Source organism: Phoxinus phoxinus (assembly GCF_949152265.1).
Source record: "Phoxinus phoxinus genome assembly, chromosome: 1".
In the NCBI taxonomy this organism is placed as follows: domain Eukaryota; kingdom Metazoa; phylum Chordata; class Actinopteri; order Cypriniformes; family Leuciscidae; genus Phoxinus; species Phoxinus phoxinus.
In genome coordinates this window covers 7,077,851-7,097,315 of record NC_136876.1, presented here as the reverse complement: position 1 = coordinate 7,097,315, position 19,465 = coordinate 7,077,851, and the positions used below count along the sequence as shown (strand labels likewise).

Below are 19,465 nucleotides of genomic sequence, written 5' to 3'. Positions count from 1 at the left end.
CACCCTCTGCCCGACTCAGAGTGCCCACTGGCTGGGCTTGGATTGCTCCTGGAGGCCCTCTCCCTCCAGGACTTCCAGGGCTCCATGGCATGGCCCGATTTAGATTGTATCCCCAGCCATATTGACTCTGAGTGGGTGTCACAATGGTCTGTGGGAGGGTGCCGTGTCCCTCAACCACACTCACCTTCTCCCATACAACCCCGAAGGCCCGTTTTAGGACCGTCTTAGCTCCAGGTGGAGCTCCAGGGGTTGCGGTTAAATCTGCCTTTGACCCAGGAAAGGCCACCCTTCCCGGGGCAGGCCGAGGAGTCACGAGTGTATGGAGCCCCACGGGTAACGCACATTGGACTTGGGTTTTGGAGCTACTTTGCCCGACTCAGAGAACCAGAGCTCCAGACAGGGACCCCCACCGTGGTCCACCCTCTGCCCGACACAGAGAACCAGAGCTACCCCACAGCCCCGGCCTCCACCCTCACCCACGCACCGGCCGAACCCGGGGGTCCCACACTTAAGCCCGGGCATTACTGTCCCAGCCACCCCGCGCCACCAGAGAACCAGGCCACTGGTAACCCAAAATTAACTTAGGTTTTGACGGTTGGCCCGTTTCGCTGGTTCCCTGCGGCCGGGTATCTCCAGCCTCAGCCCGACTCGGGGATCCAGGGCTCCGGGCAGGGACCACCACCTTGGTCCACCCTCTGCACGACTTGGAGAACCAGAGTCCCCGGGCTGGGAGCCCCACCTTGGTCCACCCTCTGCCCGACTTGGAGAACCAGAGCTCCGGGCTGGGACCCCCACCTTGGTCCACCCTCTGACTGACTTGGAGAACCAGAGCTCCGGGCTGGGACCCCCAACCTTGGTCTACCCTCTGACTGACTTGGAGAACCAGAGCTCCGGGCTGGGACCCCCACATTGGTCCACCCTATGACCGACTTGGAGAACCAGAGCTCCAGGCTGGGACCCCCACCTTGGTCCACACTCTGACTGACTTGAAGAACCAGCGCTCCGGGCTGGGACCCCCACCTTGGTTCACCCTCTGCCCGACTCAGAGTGCCCACTGGCTGGGCTTGGATGGCTCCAGGAGGCCCTCTCCCTCCAGGACTTCCAGGGCTCCATGGCATGGCCCGATTTAGATTGTGTCCCCAGCAATATTGACTCTGAGTGGGTGTCACAATGGTCTGTGGGAGGGTGCCGTGTCCCTCAACCACACTCACCTTCTCCCATACAACCCCGAAGGCCCGTTTTAGGACCGTCTTAGCTCCAGGTGGAGCTCCAGGGGTGGCGGTTAAATCTGCCTTTGACCCAGGAAAGGCCACCCTTCCCGGGGCAGGTCAAGGAGTCACGAGTGTATGGAGCCCCACGGGTATCGCACATTGGACTTGGGTTTTGGAGCTACTTTGCCCGACTCAGAGAACCAGAGTTCCAGACAGGGACCCCCACCTTGGTCCACCCTATGACCGACTTGGAGAACCAGAGCTCCAGGCTGGGACCCCCACCTTGGTCCACACTCTGACTGACTTGAAGAACCAGCGCTCCGGGCTGGGACCCCCACCTTGGTTCACCCTCTGCCCGACTCAGAGTGCCCACTGGCTGGGCTTGGATGGCTCCAGGAGGCCCTCTCCCTCCAGGACTTCCAGGGCTCCATGGCATGGCCCGATTTAGATTGTGTCCCCAGCAATATTGACTCTGAGTGGGTGTCACAATGGTCTGTGGGAGGGTGCCGTGTCCCTCAACCACACTCACCTTCTCCAATACAACCCCGAAGGCCCGTTTTAGGACCGTCTTAGCTCCAGGTGGAGCTCCAGGGGTGGCGGTTAAATCTACCTTTGACCCAGAAAAGGCCACCCTTCCCGGGGCAGGCCGAGGAGTCACGAGTGTATGGAGCCCCACGGGTATCGCACATTGGACTTGGGTTTTTGAGCTACTTTGCCCGACTCAGAGAACCAGAGTTCCAGACAGGGACCCCCACCTTGGTCCACCCTCTGCACGACTTGGAGAACCAGAGCTCCGGGCTGGGACCCCCACCTTGGTCCACCCTCTGCCCGACTTGGAGAACCAGAGCACCGGGCTGGGACCCCCAGCTTGGTCCACCCTCTGCCCGACTTGGAGAACCAGAGCTCCGGGCTGGGAGCCCCACCTTGGTCCACCCTCTGCCCGACTTGGAGAACCAGAGCTCCGGGCTGGGACCCCCACCTTGATCCACCCTCTGACCGACTTGGAGAACCAGAGCTCCGGGCTGGGACCCCCACCTTGGTCCACCCTCTGCCCGACTTGGAGAACCAGAGCTCCGGGCTGGGACCCCCACCTTGGTCCACCCTCTGACCGAGTTGGAGAACCAGAGCTCCGGGCTGGGACCCCCAGCTTGGTCCACCCTCTGCCCGACTTGGAGAACCAGAGCTCCGGGCTGGGACCCCCCCCACCTTGGTCAACCCTCTGACCGACTTGGAGAACCAGAGCTCCAGGCTGGGACCCCCAGCTTGGTCCACCCTCTGCCCGACTTGGAGAACCAGAGCTCCGGGCTGGGAGCCCCACCTTGGTCCACCCTCTGCCCGACCTGGAGAACCAGAGCTCCGGGCTGGGACCCCCACCTTGGTCCACCCTTTGCCCGACTTGGAGAACCAGAGCTCCAGGCTGGGACCCCCAGCTTGGTCCACCCTCTGCCCGACTTGGAGAACCAGAGCTCCGGGCTGGGAGCCCCACCTTGGTCCACCCTCTGCCCGACCTGGAGAACCAGAGCTCCGGGCTGGGACCCCCACCTTGGTCCACCCTTTGCCCGACTCAGAGTGCCCACTGGCTGGGCTTGGATTGCTCCTGGAGGCCGTCTCCCTCAAGGACTTCCAGAGCTCCACGGCATGGCCCAATTTAGTTTTTATCCCCAGCCAGATTGACTCTGAGTGGGTATCACAATGGTCTGTGGGAGGGTGCCGTTTCCCTCAACCACACTCACCTTCTCCAATACAAACCCGAAGGCCCATTTTAGGACCGTCTTAGCTCCAGGTGGAGCTCCAGAGGTGGCGGTTAAATCTGCCTTTGACCCAGGAAAGTCCACCCTTCCCGGGGCAGGCCGAGGTGTCACGAGTGTATGGAGCCCCACGGGTACTGCACAATTGGACTTAGGTTATGGAGCTACTTTGGCTACAGAGGCAAATTCCTCCATGGGCGTTTGAGCATTATTATTGCCCAGGAGAGCTGCACCTTGCCTGGGATTAAGATTTCAGAAAATCAGCCTGTCTTTTCATGGAGGTTTTGTGACTTTCAGAGCTCCACCATGGCGGAGATTGAACTCACTGCCCAGCAAGAGTGCAACCTCTCTGGCTTGGGTCACTGCCTTGAACGCCCTGGTGCTTGGGCGTTTTAGCTTTATTCATGCCCCAGAGGGCTGCACCTTGCCTGGGATTCAGATTTTAGAAAATCAGCCTGTCTTTTACTGGATGTTTCATGGTTTTACAGTTATTCCCCAGTCAGAGTGCAACCTCTCTGGCTTTGGTCACTGCCTCAAAAGGTCCTGGGGCTTAAGACTTCCAGTGATCCAACGTGGTCATCTTCGACCTCCCTCACCAGCCAGAGTGTCCCCTGGATGGGCTTGCTTTGCTCTTGGAGGCCCTCTCCCTCTAGGATTTATCCCCAGCCAGAGTGCCCCCAGGCTGGGCTTGGTTTGCTCCTGGAGGCCCTCTCCCTCCAGGTCTTCCAGAGCTCCATGGCATGGCCAAATTTAGATTTTGTCCCCAGCCGGATTGACTCTGCGTGGGTGTCACAATGGTCTGTGTGAGGGTGCCGTGTCCCTCAACCACACTCACCTTCTCCAATACAAATCTGAAGGCCCGTTTTAGGACCGTCTTAGCTCCAGGTGGAGCTCCAGGGGTGGCGGTTAAATCTGCCTTTGACCCAGGAAAGGCCACCCTTCCCGGGACAGGCCGAGGTGTCACGAGTGCATGGAGCCCCATTGGTACCGCACAATTGGACTTAGGTTTTGGAAGGATTTATCCCCAGCCAGAGTGCTCCCAGGCTGGGCTTGGTTTGCTCCTGGAGGCCCTCTCCCTCCAGGATTTATACCCAGCCAGAGTGCCCCCAGGCTGGGCTTGGTTTGCTCCTGGAGGCCCTCTTCCGTATACCCACTAGGAAATGCCAAGTATTTCCGTATACCCACTAAAAAAAGCGTGAGGATACATAACAACTTTGTTTTGTGACAGAACTTTCACACTTTCATTCATAAATTCACCGCGTCTATTTGCAATGGACACAGATCAAATTGCGGAATCCACTCACAACTTACTGTATAAAGCAGAACGTCACGGAATTTGGTCATTTTTTTAATGAATAAATCAAAAGTAGGTCTGTACATTGAATAAAATATCGACTAGTGTCTGTGAATGGGTATTAAAAAACTCAAAGAGACTGCAGTTGTTCAACGCGTCTTTGGGAATGAGCGCTCAATGTGCTCTACTACTACACACACACACACACACACACTGAAGCGCGCGTGACTTCACGCTCGTGGTGTTTTCAGCGCTTCACTGTAAAAAAACGGTGCTTCAGGGACCATATTCATATAACATATAGCTAAATGTAGTTCTTAACTCGCTGAATTAAATGGTGGTTAACATTAAACAGTAGAAAATCAGTCCAGTCTCCTCAGCTGTAAATTGGGGGGTCACAGTATACTCACTACAAAAAACTAGACTACACCACTGTTAAAAAGCTATTTCTTTTAAAAGCAAATATCTCCCTTTGCTTTGAACTTTGAGTGTTGCAACTTTGCAGATGTTGTTTATGCTCAAACAGCAACATTACACACTAACTAAAGTTAGAAAATCATAATCATTTAACCCTTGTACATTGTTCAAATTCCCATCCTTTCGTTATGTTCGTGGCTGAAAACAGCCACTACTTTAAACTGCTGTAAAAATTGATCAGATAAATATTTTTTTACAATTTTTTTTTGCATAAATCTATTAATCAACCGCAGTCCTGTTCAAAACTACTAAATGTTTTAAAAAAAATCAAGATTGTAACTCTTTAATTGCCAAATTCATAAATTATGTCACTGATTTGGGTGGGAAAAAAACACAAAATTACATATTTTCAATATAAAATGTGATTGTGGACTGGATTTTTTTTTACCTTTTATCACAGTCTTGGACATGTCAAAGAAAATAAATACACTTACTTTGTTACCATGTAGTTCTGAGAGCTGAGGTGCATATTTTGATTTTCTCAGATGCATCAAGGTGAGTTCTCTCTCACACACACACACACACACACACACACACACACACACACACACACACACACACACACACACACACACACACACACACACACACACACACACACACACACACTTTATTATGCTATTATACTCCATATAACTCCATGTAAAAGCCAGAAACTAAGCTTTTTTTTGCACAGGCCTATATAAAGGGTTAATGGTGCCACCTGGTTATCAACAGTAAAAATTACAAATGTTACCTCTTCCCAACAGGGAAACCCACCAACAATCAAAAATGCATGATTATATGGTGTCATGGCTTTGCAATCAAAAAATGTGGTTATAATGGAAGTCAATGGGGCAAAAACAGCCACGAACAGTAAATGAGGGAGAAAAAGTTAAAATCTGATGCTGCACAAAAACTAACAATGCATCAAAACCAATGTTGTTTCTAATCTTTGACATGTCCAAGACTGTGATAAAAGGTAAAAAAAAAATCCAGTCCACAATCACATTTTATATTGAAAATAAGTCATTTTGTGTGTTTTTTTTCCCAAATCAGTGACATAATTTATGAATTTGGCAATTAAAGAGTTAAAATCCTGAATTTTTTAAAAACATTTAGTAGTTTTGAACAGGACTGAGGTTGATTCATAGATTTATGCAAAAAAAAATAGAAAGAAATATTTATCTGATAAATTTTTACAGCAGTTTAAAGTAGTGGCTGTTTTCAGCCACGAACATAACGAAAGGGTAGTGAATTTGCCCAGAGTGTACTGTTAAGTTTTTGAAAAATTTCAAAGCATTTTCCTAAAATATGTGCCAAAATAAGATTTGTCACCAAAAATCATTCCATTTGCTGAAACACAGAAAAAGTTATGGCCAAATTAAGACTCAAAAATACCCCATAGTGGCTGAAAACAGCCCCAACAGCACATAAGGGTTAATGTATCGTTTATCGTTAATGTAATTGTATAGAAGAGTATTTTTTTTCTGCTTTATTTCAGCACACCTGCTGTCAGAGAGCAAATTTTATTTTATTTTTTTGCATTGATCTGAACTGACAAATTAGACATTCCTGTTCCCCAAATTCCCCAGACATTCCTGTGCGTTACTATTTTTGCCATTTTCCTTAGTAAAAATTAGGGCTGTAATGCAATATGAAACCGAAATCGCGACACAGAAGGCAGAATCGCGAAACACCCCTTCCAACTCCCAGAGCTATCCTTCCCGTACACAGTAAATTTGCCAGAGTAAAATTTACTCAAATTGAAGAAAATTTTACTCTATGCTAGATAACATTTGGTCCCTCTCTGAAAAGAGTACAAGTTACTCTTTTGATAGAGCAGTTTTTCCAGAGTTAATTATACTCAATTTAGTGATAATATTTTACTCTTTCCTACAATATTTAACTCTATTTAGTGTTTTTTTAAATCAACTCTCATGCTATTTTACTCAGATCAGAGCTACAAGAAATTGACTCTGCTACTTTTTAACTCTGTTCAGAGGAAGTTCAAATTTACTCTGCCACATTTTATTTCCCCTCTAGAGTTGTTTATCATCAATTACGAGTAAACTGTAAAGAATAACTAACTGAATAAAGAATAACCATTCATGTTTCAGCCTCAAAATGTATAAAAAATATAAATGAAAAACTTCAAATAAATAAAATCAACAACTACATACTCATGTCTCAATTTTATTTTTCAAGCACCTGTTTGAACAATATTACACTTACACTTAATTCATTTGTGAGCTTAAAACAAATAATGAAAACAATACTAAAATAATAAAAACATTATCACCCCGTTTAATTCACTTGTGATCATAAAATAAATAAATAATGAAAACAATAATACTAAAATAATAGAAAATTGTGATAGTGATAATGTAAGAGAAAGGATGAAGAATTATATGAAACAATATGGTACAATAAACAAATCAGAATCCAAACCATAAGACATAAGAATATCAAACAACTTGTGGTGCAAAATATCCCTAATCTCCAAAACAGAAGGTGCTTCTGCAGTATGTGCAACTTTGTAAGCATTGACATGTTCAGCTAAACAAAACGTTTTTAGTGCAGTTGTAATCAAAAGGATCTGCTCATCTTTGATAACAATATTCTGGATTACATGAAATACAGGCATTTCATTTTGAACTTGAACACAAACTGCTAATCCTAAACGGTAAGTAATTCCACAGCGCTTGACCCATTTTACATTTAGAACCTTAGTCCACATAGGTACATTAAGTTTCTCCGCAATCTCAGCACCAACTTCCATTTCATTCAAGGGAGTCATTTTCCCAGGACCTAATTTCATGTCATTTGGATCAAATGTTTGCCAAATGTAAGCGATTTGGCACTGGTGTTTTTTTGCTAATGTTTTTGTTATGTTTTTAAAGCTTTTCAACTGCTTTTTAAAAAAGTTATGCTTCGCTTCATAACGCATGCACCAACTATGTAGCAATGGTCCAATTTTCTGCATACAACTGGGGTAATGCACCATAAAATGATGCTTTGGCAACAAGTTCTTGTCAGGAAACAAATGCTTAAACAAACTGTGGTGCTCTGCAATCAGGTGTTTCAAATAAATAGTGATACCAGTGGATATAACTGAAGAAAACACTATATTGACTATCTGAAGCAATAAAATAAACAAATACCAGTGATGATCATTAGGACAGACAAGATCTCCAAACATAATGGGTAGATGACGCAGTAAACACCAGCTCTGGGTGGCATTTAAGCCCAAGTCATTGGAACCCTCTCTTAATGCTACACCAGGAGGTTTGTTGTTTTGTTCCAAGAAGCCATAGTTGAAACTCTGAATTCTTCTGTGTACTTCTGCTGGTGTGGTGTAATTGTCAATCAGGTGCTGAAGGAGTAATTTCATTTCATATTGTCCGACACCCTCTAATATATCATGCATGATATCAACTGAAAAATGTGCAGTGGTGTGGAAATATTGCAACGAATTTAAAAGGCAAGACTTTTTTACTCCCATTACATAAGGTATACTGGGATTGTTCTGCATACTCTGACAATGTTCAGCATGAAGTTCTTTAGTTCGCACTGACATCTTTGGACTATCTTCACTGAACTCTGTCTGAAAGTCTTCTTTCTCTAGTAGGCAAAAGCGGCAACAGTACCTAGCACTGAAAGATTCTACAAAACCAAATAAGGAATGGACTCCAAGGTTGTCACCAGTAACTTGGACAATGGTTCCATAAACTGTATGATCAAATAAAGGAATCTGAATTCCATTGGTTTCCAGTGTTGAGATATCCTGAACAAGCGGCTCTAGTATTTTATCAAACCCGTATGTTTTGATATCTTGTGAATGAAATAAAGCAACTAAATGAATATTTAGTAAAATCGAATTGTATTTAGGGGAAATATTTCTAAGGGTAAAATAGATAGCTCCTAATTTATGTATTCCCTTTTTTGATCCAAGGGGATTTGAGCATTCAAATTCATCAAAAAAAAGCTGGATCTGAACAGCATGTCTTTGTTTTGAAAAGAGTGCATGATTCTTAAATAATTCTCCATCTTGTATGTCATAAAGAAAATTTGGTATTTGTTGTGAATCCCTCATCATCATATCTTTAATGCTAGGGTGCTTATAAATCGACTGTATTGTCTCAAGAATTGGTATATATACAAATTTATCCTTAACAATGGTTTGGGCGAAAGTTCCAATTGTTCTATTACGCCGTGTAGCAAATCTTGTACCGAGAACATATTCAACAGGATCTATTTTCCCCCATTTGTCCGAAAAGTACTGCATTCTCTTACTCTCAGTGTTTAATGCCACAAAAGGATTTTGCATTTTTTCAAAACACTGATCAATTTGAGACTCAACCAAACTTTTTATGGGCTCCTCTAAAGATAAGCTCTTTTTCACAGACTCTTGAGTTTGACTATAAACGTCTCCAACCACTTCTTCTAGAGCACTAACAACATAGTTAATAGTTGTCTCTCCGACACCAGCAACTTTAAGTTCGGCTACCACTGTTGCACAACTGTTTTCTATATTTGTTTTTGGGAGTACAGACTCACAGGTTGAATTTTGGTTTGGTAAAACACCTACATCCCCTAGTGAAATGGAGTTGGCGTTGGATGAGCTTTCACCATAATCGAGGTGTGAACGGTCAATCGCACAACACTTGCTGAGATGCTTTCGTAATCCAGAAAAACTATGGTAAACATGTGAACAACCTCTTTGAGCACATTTTAACTTCAAACTTTTGCCTGGACAAAGGCCATGAACTAACTTAAAGTGCCTTATAAGGGCATTGGCACTAGCATGCCCCCTTTTACATATGAAACAAATCATCTGCTCACTGGAGCATTCTAGCTCTTAACTCAGCTACTCTAGGATTCACCTTGGTAGTTTCAACATCTATGTCATAGACAGTGGTTTGCAGAAAGTTGTACACATTGGTAAGTTCCTGACAGTATGAGGTGCCAAAGACAAAGTGAGCTTTGAAAAGCTCATCAACACAGGCCAGTGAATTAGAGGCCTTACAGGGTAGAGCATGTTTGTCAATAACAATAAAACAAGACTGGACCCTACTTCTCCTTGGCCCAACAACAAGCAGATATGGCTGGAGGCTTTCTCCAATGGTATCCAAGTGCCCTTGGATACTGGTACCGGTCTGTGAAAGAATGAAAATACATTAGTGCCAATGTGACTTAAAAGTTAAACTCACAATACACAATGAATCAAATATACAGTGATGTCTTCAACCAAAGTTTCGGTAACACTTTACAATACGGGGGCACTAATAAGCATTAATTCATGCTTTACTAATGCACAGATAATACTGAATTAATGTGTAACTCATGATTATCTAAGCTATTCATTAATGATTACTATATTAGGCATTAATTAAGAGTTTATCTGGTTAATATATTACTTCATACATGAATTGTTATTAATTAAATATGTCATTGTGGATTAATTCCCTAATACATTTTTTTTAACTAATAGTGTTAATTAATATGTTAATTACCACAATGAGCCAAAAGCCTTGAATTTCAACTTCCAGATATTACAAGTAAACTAATGTGCATTAATACATGATTAATTACTGCATTATTAGTGCAAATTCATGTGTAAATTACAACAATTACTAAATGATGAGTTAATGATGTGCCTCAGCAAGTCACAACATAATTATATATTTGCAAACCATTAGCTAATTATTAATTTATCATTAACAACCATGCCTAAAGTTTGTAAAAGCTGTTTATTAAACACTTTTCAAAAACATTACATTACAAAAAAATAACACAAAATATAAACTTAAAAAGGATGGAATTAAAAACCAACCATACCTTTAATGTATACTTACAAACTCTAGTCATGGTTGTTAATGATAAATTAATCATTAGCTAATGGTTTGCAAATATATAATTATGTTGTGACTTTACTTGTTTTTATTTTGGTTGCAGTCTGGAACCCTGCTAAGTATGTATTAAGTAGAAAAGAATAGCACAAGAACAACAATGTGGAGAACCAAATAAGAACCTGTCTGAAAAATAAGCAAGTTCAATGTCACACAGTAACACAACATTGTGAACTAGTGTCATCTGCTTAATCAGTAGCTTCACCTTGATGAATTTCACAAGACAATCACATGCTTTTCTCGCTGAGATCTTTCCCGGTCTTTTGCGGCCTTGACTTGAGGGTGGCAAAAGGTGAACCAGCATCAGAATGGAAGACATGTCGCTGTCCCAACCTGGAGACAAGGAAAACAAAATAAACAAATTTGTTTTAAGTTTTTAGGTAGAAGGGGTTGAACATACCCTCCTATTCAGTTGAACTAGTTTAACTTAGACTTAACTTCACTTGGATGATATGCTGGTATAAATACATTTAACACTCCAGTACTTTTATACTGCACACAGAATCAGTATTAACAGCATATCCATGGCCAAGTCTTGACAACTACAGATGTGATGTGTGGATGAATTAAGGTGAAACTTCTAAAGATATTGAAATGAGGTCATAGAGTTAAACTTTATCTACTACATATCAAGCAAACTTTTTTTATTATTCAGAGACCCAAATTAAATCAATTTCAAACTGTAAATCTGCATTTCCTATACAAGGCCTTTGATAAACGATCAGGGATGAAAAGATAGAGAAACAGGTGATTTTCATTCTGACAGTTTACCCATTGCAAGTCTGTGTTGCAAATGAATCAAGCATGTCTAATGGGTAAAGTTGTGACCACAATTTTATCTGAATCATGGATGGAAATTAGCACCAGCCAAATGCTGGTGATTTTGTGTTGTGGCTGGTAAACTTGTTCTACCTAGCAGCCACTGTGGTGGCGTAAATTAAAGTAGCATGCTGTTTCACCCGGACACTTTTAGAGGAAGCACAACTTGAGACTTTACCCTATAGAATAAACGGCTTAAGTTTTGTAGATCTTGTAGTATTTATTTTCACATGCAGTTACACATTGTCGGTTAAAAACAATAAAAAGGCTGGTCGATTTTGGAATCCACTAGCCAAAGTGGCAGGTGGACAAAAAAATGAATTTCCATCCCTGATCTGAATAAAGCTATTATTGTCATAAATGCATAACTTGTTATTGAATAATTTAAGTTATAGCACAATGTAGTTACCTTCTTCAACTTCACTGGCTTCAGCATTTTGGATGAGGTCTTGGAGCTCACTAGTCTGTGTGAGGCCACGGCTCTGTGCAATAACCTTTGGTTTAATGTTGGTAGACCACTTCTCCAACAACTTTGCAGAGGTCGCATCACCAAATAGAAGTCCAAAATCTTGATCAATCTGTACAAAATGCCAAAGATAATTTAGGAAGATAAGTAAAGTAGTTTAGTAGCTTACTTAAAGATAGTAGGAACCACAGTAGAATCTCACTTTTTTACCTAATGAGTTTGGGTTACTGCAGAACAACAATAGCATTGAATATCATATGTGTATGTTTTCATGTTTAAAGATTTGAAGTCTCACATACCAAGCCTGGTATATCAATGAAACGCGGGAAAATAGAAAGAATATCAGAGGACTCTTTAGGGTCATGCAGCATCTTCTGGCAATAGGCAAGTGTTAACCTCATCTTTTCCTTTACCACTGCCTCGTCAGCTGTATGTTTCATCAGGGCAATTGCTTCCTGACACTGACGTTCATCATTCAACCAGGTGTCTTCTTTGAAGGGATCTCTGTCAGTAGTTGGCCCACCTGAAAGTGTTTGAAACAATTTGAAAACCAAATATTTAGTTCCTTTTCTTTCAAAAGCACAACACATTTATACCAAAAATAGGTGATTGTGTGTACGTTTTGCAGGAGATTAAAAGGATTTGCGGGACTCCCGTAAAATTGTAAAAAAATACGAATAAAACATTTAAAACTAATAAATTGTTAGTCATCTGTTTAAGAAAAGCAACAAGAACTAAAACAAAATAGAAACAATTTACAGGCCAGAGTTCCTATTTGTAATACGTTTGCAGCATTGAGCGATGTAGCCAATCACAGACATATGGTGTTGATTTCCTGAACGCAATGGCCAATCAGAAGCATTTAAGACTCCCCTCACCGCTTAAAACGGACTTTTTGTTCAGTGCTGAATTCTGCATGCTGGCAAATCCTCTGATTATAACAAAGTGTAGATATTATGAAATATTTATTTTGTGCAGTCAGCTTCATTGCTAACAGATGTGTGAGATCTATGTAACGCTTGACCTCATTTCCATTATAACTTAATGACAGACCAATCTGGAACTAAAGAATACCTCAAAGACAAGTCATAAATGTGAGAAAATGCGTAAAATAAGCTTATGTTATTAATATAAAGTTGTATACTCAATATATATTTTTAAAAGTTGATCAAGCCTTCCAGCCAAGCTAATAAAAGCACTGACTAAACATCAAATCTCACACCTGTTTGTGGTTGTCGTGGCCGTTTCATCCGTCCCTCTGATGCTTCTTTCTGCAGAGTTTTTATTCTCCATGCCAGATATCCACTTCCATCTTCTGCATTGTAAAAATGCTCCTATGACCAGAACAATACAAAGACTTAGTAGGTATACATTACACAGCTAAAGAAATAAATACCATATGAATTATAATGTAGATAATCTTTACTATGCAATACAGAGTATATCCTCCTCCTGTATATCAAAAAGATTGAGAGGCAACAGCTACTTACATATCCAAGCTTGCTCCTTGGGTCAGCCAAGCATGGGAACAGGGTGATGATTCCCTTTGCATATTCTTCTTTTAAACGTCGGGAAGGGCTTGTTCTTTACACAAACAAACCAATTACAACTCATAACATCATAAACATCAATTTACAAATAAATGTATGAACAACTTACCCATGTTCATTTGTCATCTGGGCCACCAATATTTTCACCAAGTCACGTCTTCTGCTATCTGACAAACTTTTAGTGCGTGTGTATTCTTTTATGACCTTCTCGCCTCCGGGGCTGCTCTTCAGTATATCTTCAATCATCTGGAGGGGGGAATGATTTAAAATCGAGCAGAGATGCGAAATTATTAACAACTGACAAGTGTATATAGTTCCAAATATCTTTACTATTTAAGTAATTCTATATAAATGTAATTTAAAGGGCAAGATTGTGATCCTTACTTGGTCAAGACGACGTTCCTCAGATCTATTTTTTTCAGGAGGACTTCTAATTAACACTGCTGTGTCATCAGACTCTGATGTTCCCTCTGTCTCTCCCAAATATGAGCTTAAGCTTAAAGAATCTGCAATATAAGCCATATCAATGATATGGAGATCTTTTCATACTACTTTTGATTGCATGCTATAACAGCTTTTAAGAATTGCAAATTGGTGAATATTGCTGAGAATAAAAAAAATTTGAAAAGCATGTCAAACAATTTACCATCAAGGCTTGCTGTGTCTGGGATGGAAATTTCTAGGACACCAATGTCTGTTCGGGTCAGCAAATATTCGAACGCTTCCTCATCAAGCTCTGTCTTTGTGTCATCAAAGACTTTTACATCCATTGTATGAATGTCAAATTTCTTGGTAACTGAAGGAAGACAAACCATTGGGAAATTGACAAAGGCCAGCAATGCCAAATGAACTAAAACAGTTAGGCTATCTGTATACCCCATAAGATACAAGCATACACTTATTATATTAAAATTAAAAAAATAATATAATAATATTAAAAAAGTATTAATGATTTTAAAAATGTTAAAGTTTGTTGTATCTCACCACATTCCAAAAACGTCTGAAATGTAAAAGGTGTTGGAGAACAAATATATTTTTTGCTATCTTTAAACTTCACTCTGACAACGTTGTTGGTTTGCATCCTAGAGGGACTGAAAAGACAAAGTTAAACAAGACATTAACACTCACAGTCAGATGAAAAAAGAAAAACATTTGGTAACACTTTAATGTACTAAGCTTATTTTATAGGCCCATTTTCATTCTTTTTTTTACAGGGCAAGTAAAAAAATTAATCACTGACCCAACTGGATTTTCCAGCTAAAAAATACTTAGCGTTGAGCCCTAGATTATGTATAATATAAGGTAATGAAAAGCATGATAACTCCCTAATATTGGCTTATGTCATTGTTAGCTGTTTTTTTTTTTAAGATTTTGGATAGTTGACTCAAGTGTTACTACATCTCTCTAAAGGAACTACTAATTATTTGGATCAGCAGTCTAAAGTGAATATCTCGGTAACTTACTAGTAATGACTAAAGTGTTATCAAATCAATTGGAAGGAATTACTACTTCAAATCTTACAAAAATCAAAAAGCCTACAATGACTTTAGTCATTACTAGGGAGTTATCATGCTTTTAACTTTAGAATACTGTTCCAAATAATTAGTAGTTCCTTCTGAAGGATTTGGTAATACTTGAGTCATTATTAGTGGGTTACCATTACCATATTTGATACATGCATTATTCACGTTAATTATGAACCTGTAGTGTTCATTAGAATTCATCATTCATTTTTTCCCCTTAAGATAGCTAATTGTGAACTAACGTTACCACATTCTGAGCTCTATTACTTATTCATTAATCAGAATTTCTTGTTAGTTAATAGCGTGTTAACAATGTATTATTACATGGCTTGGTTGAATTTCAATGTAGAATGCGGTCTGTTATTTTCTTGATAACAGACCGCTGCGGAGTATAACAGCCGTTGCCATGAAAAACAGAGCGTTGCTATGGACTCTAACCGTACAGGATTCTAACCGTAGACGGAGCGCACTATTTTCTTTGGCGGAAGCTTAGCGGAAGCAATACAATCGTAAACTATCAATAAACTCCTTTTTAAATCAATATTTTGTTTCAAAGTAATGATTTATTTGGTAGGTAGCCATGTAATAAGCGGGATAATAATGTATAGCGAGTCGGTAGTTTTTGAGAATACAACCCCTTCAGGCTGCTCAAGATCCCTCCGCTTCGCGTCGGGCTCCCGATTGCAGCCTGTCGGGATTGTATTCTCAATAACTACCTCCTCGCTATACATTATCCCTTACTTAATCATTTGTTCATGTGTAGTAATTAATTAATGATGGAACTTCCATTAATGAATAACATGTGATGCGTAGGCTATGCGAATAACTAAGGTTAAAACGATTAACACATTGCTAACACTCTAGTAATAACCACCATGGAACCTACAGTGTTACAACATGAATTAACTTTTTTCACTAACTTTTTAATTTGTAATAACAGTTTAACAGTTCTGTTAAGGCGCTCATCCACATCAAAATGGCGTCATCAATCCTAATGTTAATTTAACTCATTACAGAGTCAAGTACATGTGGCCTCCATCTATTCTAACGTTAACCTAACTCAATACAGAGTCAAGTGCATGTGGCGCAAAACTCGAGCCGCTCGTCACGATAGCTAACGTAACGTTATAGTGGACAAATATTTGATATTAAGCTAACTTAGTTAGTTTAACTGGTGTCAATTACTTGATTTGGTTACAAAAATAAGATAATTTACGTTTAAAATGTGATCCTTAAACTCTAAGTTAAGGTTAGGCTATGTGTTCACCTTCCCAGTACGTTAAACTAACTTAAGCTAAACATTTTGGTGCACCACAGCATCTAAAAAGTGATTAACGTTAGTGATTTCTCCTCGTTTAGCTAACGTTGTCGAGCACTAATGCTCACGTTAAACTTCACATCAAGTTAACATGAGAAAGCGATCTCTGTAATGGTAAAACACGGCAAAATGATCTGAGCTCAAAAACGAAGCGATTATTATGAAAATAGGTAGTACAACTTTAAAATTATACTTACTTTACGTCCAGCAGAAGCTCAACTTCTCTTCCAAACCCACATATGCAACGGTCGCGATCGCCGTGATGAGCGTAATGGCGGATAAAACACTCAGGGAGAGGAGACAATCTTTGGGGAGGAGTCACAGTTAACGGTTACTCCAGATTACTCTTTAATTTTGCTCCCCCTCTGTGGACACATTTTATTCTGTTCACTCAAAATAGATCAAAAACAACTATTTTTGAGGGAAAAAAAAGTTACTCTGGAAAAATTACTCTGCCAGTTTTCCTGTGTACAGATCCAATGCACCACATCTTTAAATTACTATTAGTATTATTTGAAGTCAACATTATAAAATACATAGACCTACACCACAAAACTATTGAGGATAAATTCTTTAAAATCGGGCAATTCCAGCGTTATGGACATGACAGTAAAAAAACTTTAAATATAATATAATGAAATATAAATTATCAGAAAATGCATTTAATATCAATATATTGAAACGTCTGTTTATATATCCATACTCCCTTAATAACGGAGTCCAGACATTAGAAAATTATATCAGTCTACACACATGCGTTTTATATTTAATATAAGAGAAATACACACTGCGCAAACCAAAAGTAATATACCCACCGGATAAAGAAGGGTTGGCTCTCCAGAGAACATAAAATATCCATTTTATTTTATTTTTCGTGTTCGCATTTATTATGAGGAAAAAACAATGTTACGGACGCGACAGTTCTCCGTTATGGACGCGACCGCTCTACTGCTTTTTTACAGAGACCTCAAACAAAAAGCACAAAGCATTTCTTTAAAGTGAATTTTGTTTTGTATTAATTGTATCTTAATTTTAATCAATGTTTCATCGACCAATTACCTGGATTTAATAAATAAGAAGTAGGCTAAATATAGCACTGCAGACAATAGATAATCACGACACAGAGGCTATTTTTATGTTGAAATGTCTACTTTTAAACAGAACCATTCGAAACGAAAATAGACTGCTCTCTGCTTATGTAATTCGTATGAAATGTGCATTTCTCTCTGGCACGTTACAGTGAAGATGGCGAGTCAGCATCGTCAACTTCATATTTGCAGCCGACACTGACAGAAAACACTTGTTTATTAATAAACAATTAAAATGTCTTTCTATTTTCGACATATTTATAATCATTACTTTTGCCGGTTCTTTGTGAGCTTGTAGGTGCTTTATTGGCAACACCACCCTTACATGTTACATGAACGCGTCACCTACCGCATCACCCCGTCACTATTTTGAGTTTGTGTCAGCTAAAGATGGCAATATTAAGGTTCGTTGTACAATCTGGTGGCGACAAAGTGCTATCTAGCTAAAAAAAAAAAAAACACTACATCAAATTTGAAGAAACATTTAGAGTCAGGTCAAGAAAGACTGTCATTTTTTTTTTTTTTTTTACATGTATTTATGTTAAGTGAAGTCAAAAAGATTGTCTTTATTTACAATTTTTTTATAGAAACATGTATTTTTTCAGGAAATAGTTTTTAAGTTCAACTTAAAATGTCAGGAGATACATTGACATTACTGTTAAAAATGCACATCCAATAAAGTGAGTGTTGGCAAAACCGGTTGTCCTTTTTATGTTGAGGCGGGGGTGTTGTCGACAGCTGCTGTAACTAATAAAGTAACTTGTAATCTAACTTAGTTACTTTTAAAATCAAGTAATCTGTAAAGTTACTAAGTTACTTTTTAAAGGAGTAATCAGTAATCAGATTACTTTTTGAAAGTAACTGTGGCAACACACATATTCTTTATTAGAATTCACACAAAATTGTTTGTTTATTGTAGATGATTGTAGATATCAATCAATCAACAAAGTGTCAACAAAGTAGGTGGGTGTAACTAATTACCATGTAATTAATTACTGTAATTTAATTACTTTTCCCTCAAAAAAGTAAAGTAATTGATTACTCTTAATTTTTCTGTAATTTAATTAGTTACTTCTGATGTAATTGAGCTAAATACTGTGTATAGACCAATCCGATCTCACGGTAATTCGTATGTTATGAGGTGGCTAAATCGTACGACCTCACTCACATTCGTATGAATTAGCCATCTTGTAAAAGAAGTATGAAATTTAATGAGATCAGACTGGTATTAGCTATAACATTTCTGTAAAACAATAGTGGGTTTAACATCAAAATGTATTGTCTGATGTTAAAAAGTATATTTATTATGTAACCCTCTCCCTTTAAATTGTTTGGTCAGTTTAGGAGTAATTCATGCAATTTTAGGCAAGGCAAGTTTATTTATATAGCACATTTCATACACAATGGTAATTCAAAGTGCTTTACATAGAAGAAATTAAAATAATCAAAAGAAATGAGAATAATTAAAACAGTTTATAATAATATTTTTTTTTTCAAAAATAAAACAGTCGGATGAATATTGGCACAGTGCTCATTCAGTAAATGCATAGCTAAACAGATGTGTTTTGAGTCTGGATTTGAATGTGGCTACTGTAGGAGCACCTGATCTCTTCTGGAAGCTGGTTCCAGCTGTGGCTGGCATAATAGCTAAAAGCGGACTCGCCATGCTTAGATCATTAGGATCACATCAGCTAGAAATACCAAGGGTTCACTTTGAGTGATCTGTTGGGTTTATATTCAGTGAGCATATCTGCAATGTATTGAGGTCCTAGGCCATTGAATGATTTATATACCAGTAATACTACTTTAAAATCAATCCTAAATGTAACTGGGAGCCAGTGTAAAGACCTGAGGACTGGTGTGATATGTTCATATTTTCTGGTTCTGCTCAGAATCCTGGCGGCAGCGTTCTGTACGAGCTGCAACTGTCTTATGGTCTTTTTGGGAAGGCCAGTAAGGAGGCCATTACAATAATCCACCCTGCTGGTGATGAAACCATGCACAAGTTTCTCTAAGTCTTGACTGGAAACAAAGCATCTAATTCTTGCAATATTTTTCAGATGATAGTTTGCTGATTTAG

General features: G+C 40.0%; 2 protein-coding genes across 2 annotated transcripts in view; both read right to left on the bottom strand.

The window, feature by feature from the left end:
• Window positions 1-19,465, bottom strand: part of LOC307000573 (uncharacterized protein) — a 54,840-nt gene that overhangs the window by 26,119 nt on the left and 9,256 nt on the right. The window lies entirely within an intron of this gene.
• Window positions 9,551-14,236, bottom strand: LOC307002787 (uncharacterized protein; the record flags this gene model as incomplete). Its single annotated transcript, XM_079620708.1, has 9 exons — window positions 14,103-14,236; window positions 13,841-13,962; window positions 13,566-13,702; window positions 13,397-13,490; window positions 13,129-13,240; window positions 12,206-12,429; window positions 11,850-12,018; window positions 10,827-10,954; window positions 9,551-9,733 (listed from the first exon to the last, which is right to left on the bottom strand). Exons 1-9 carry the CDS (start codon window positions 14,224-14,226, stop codon window positions 9,551-9,553), a joined length of 1,293 nt encoding a protein of 430 aa, XP_079476834.1. The 5' UTR covers window positions 14,227-14,236.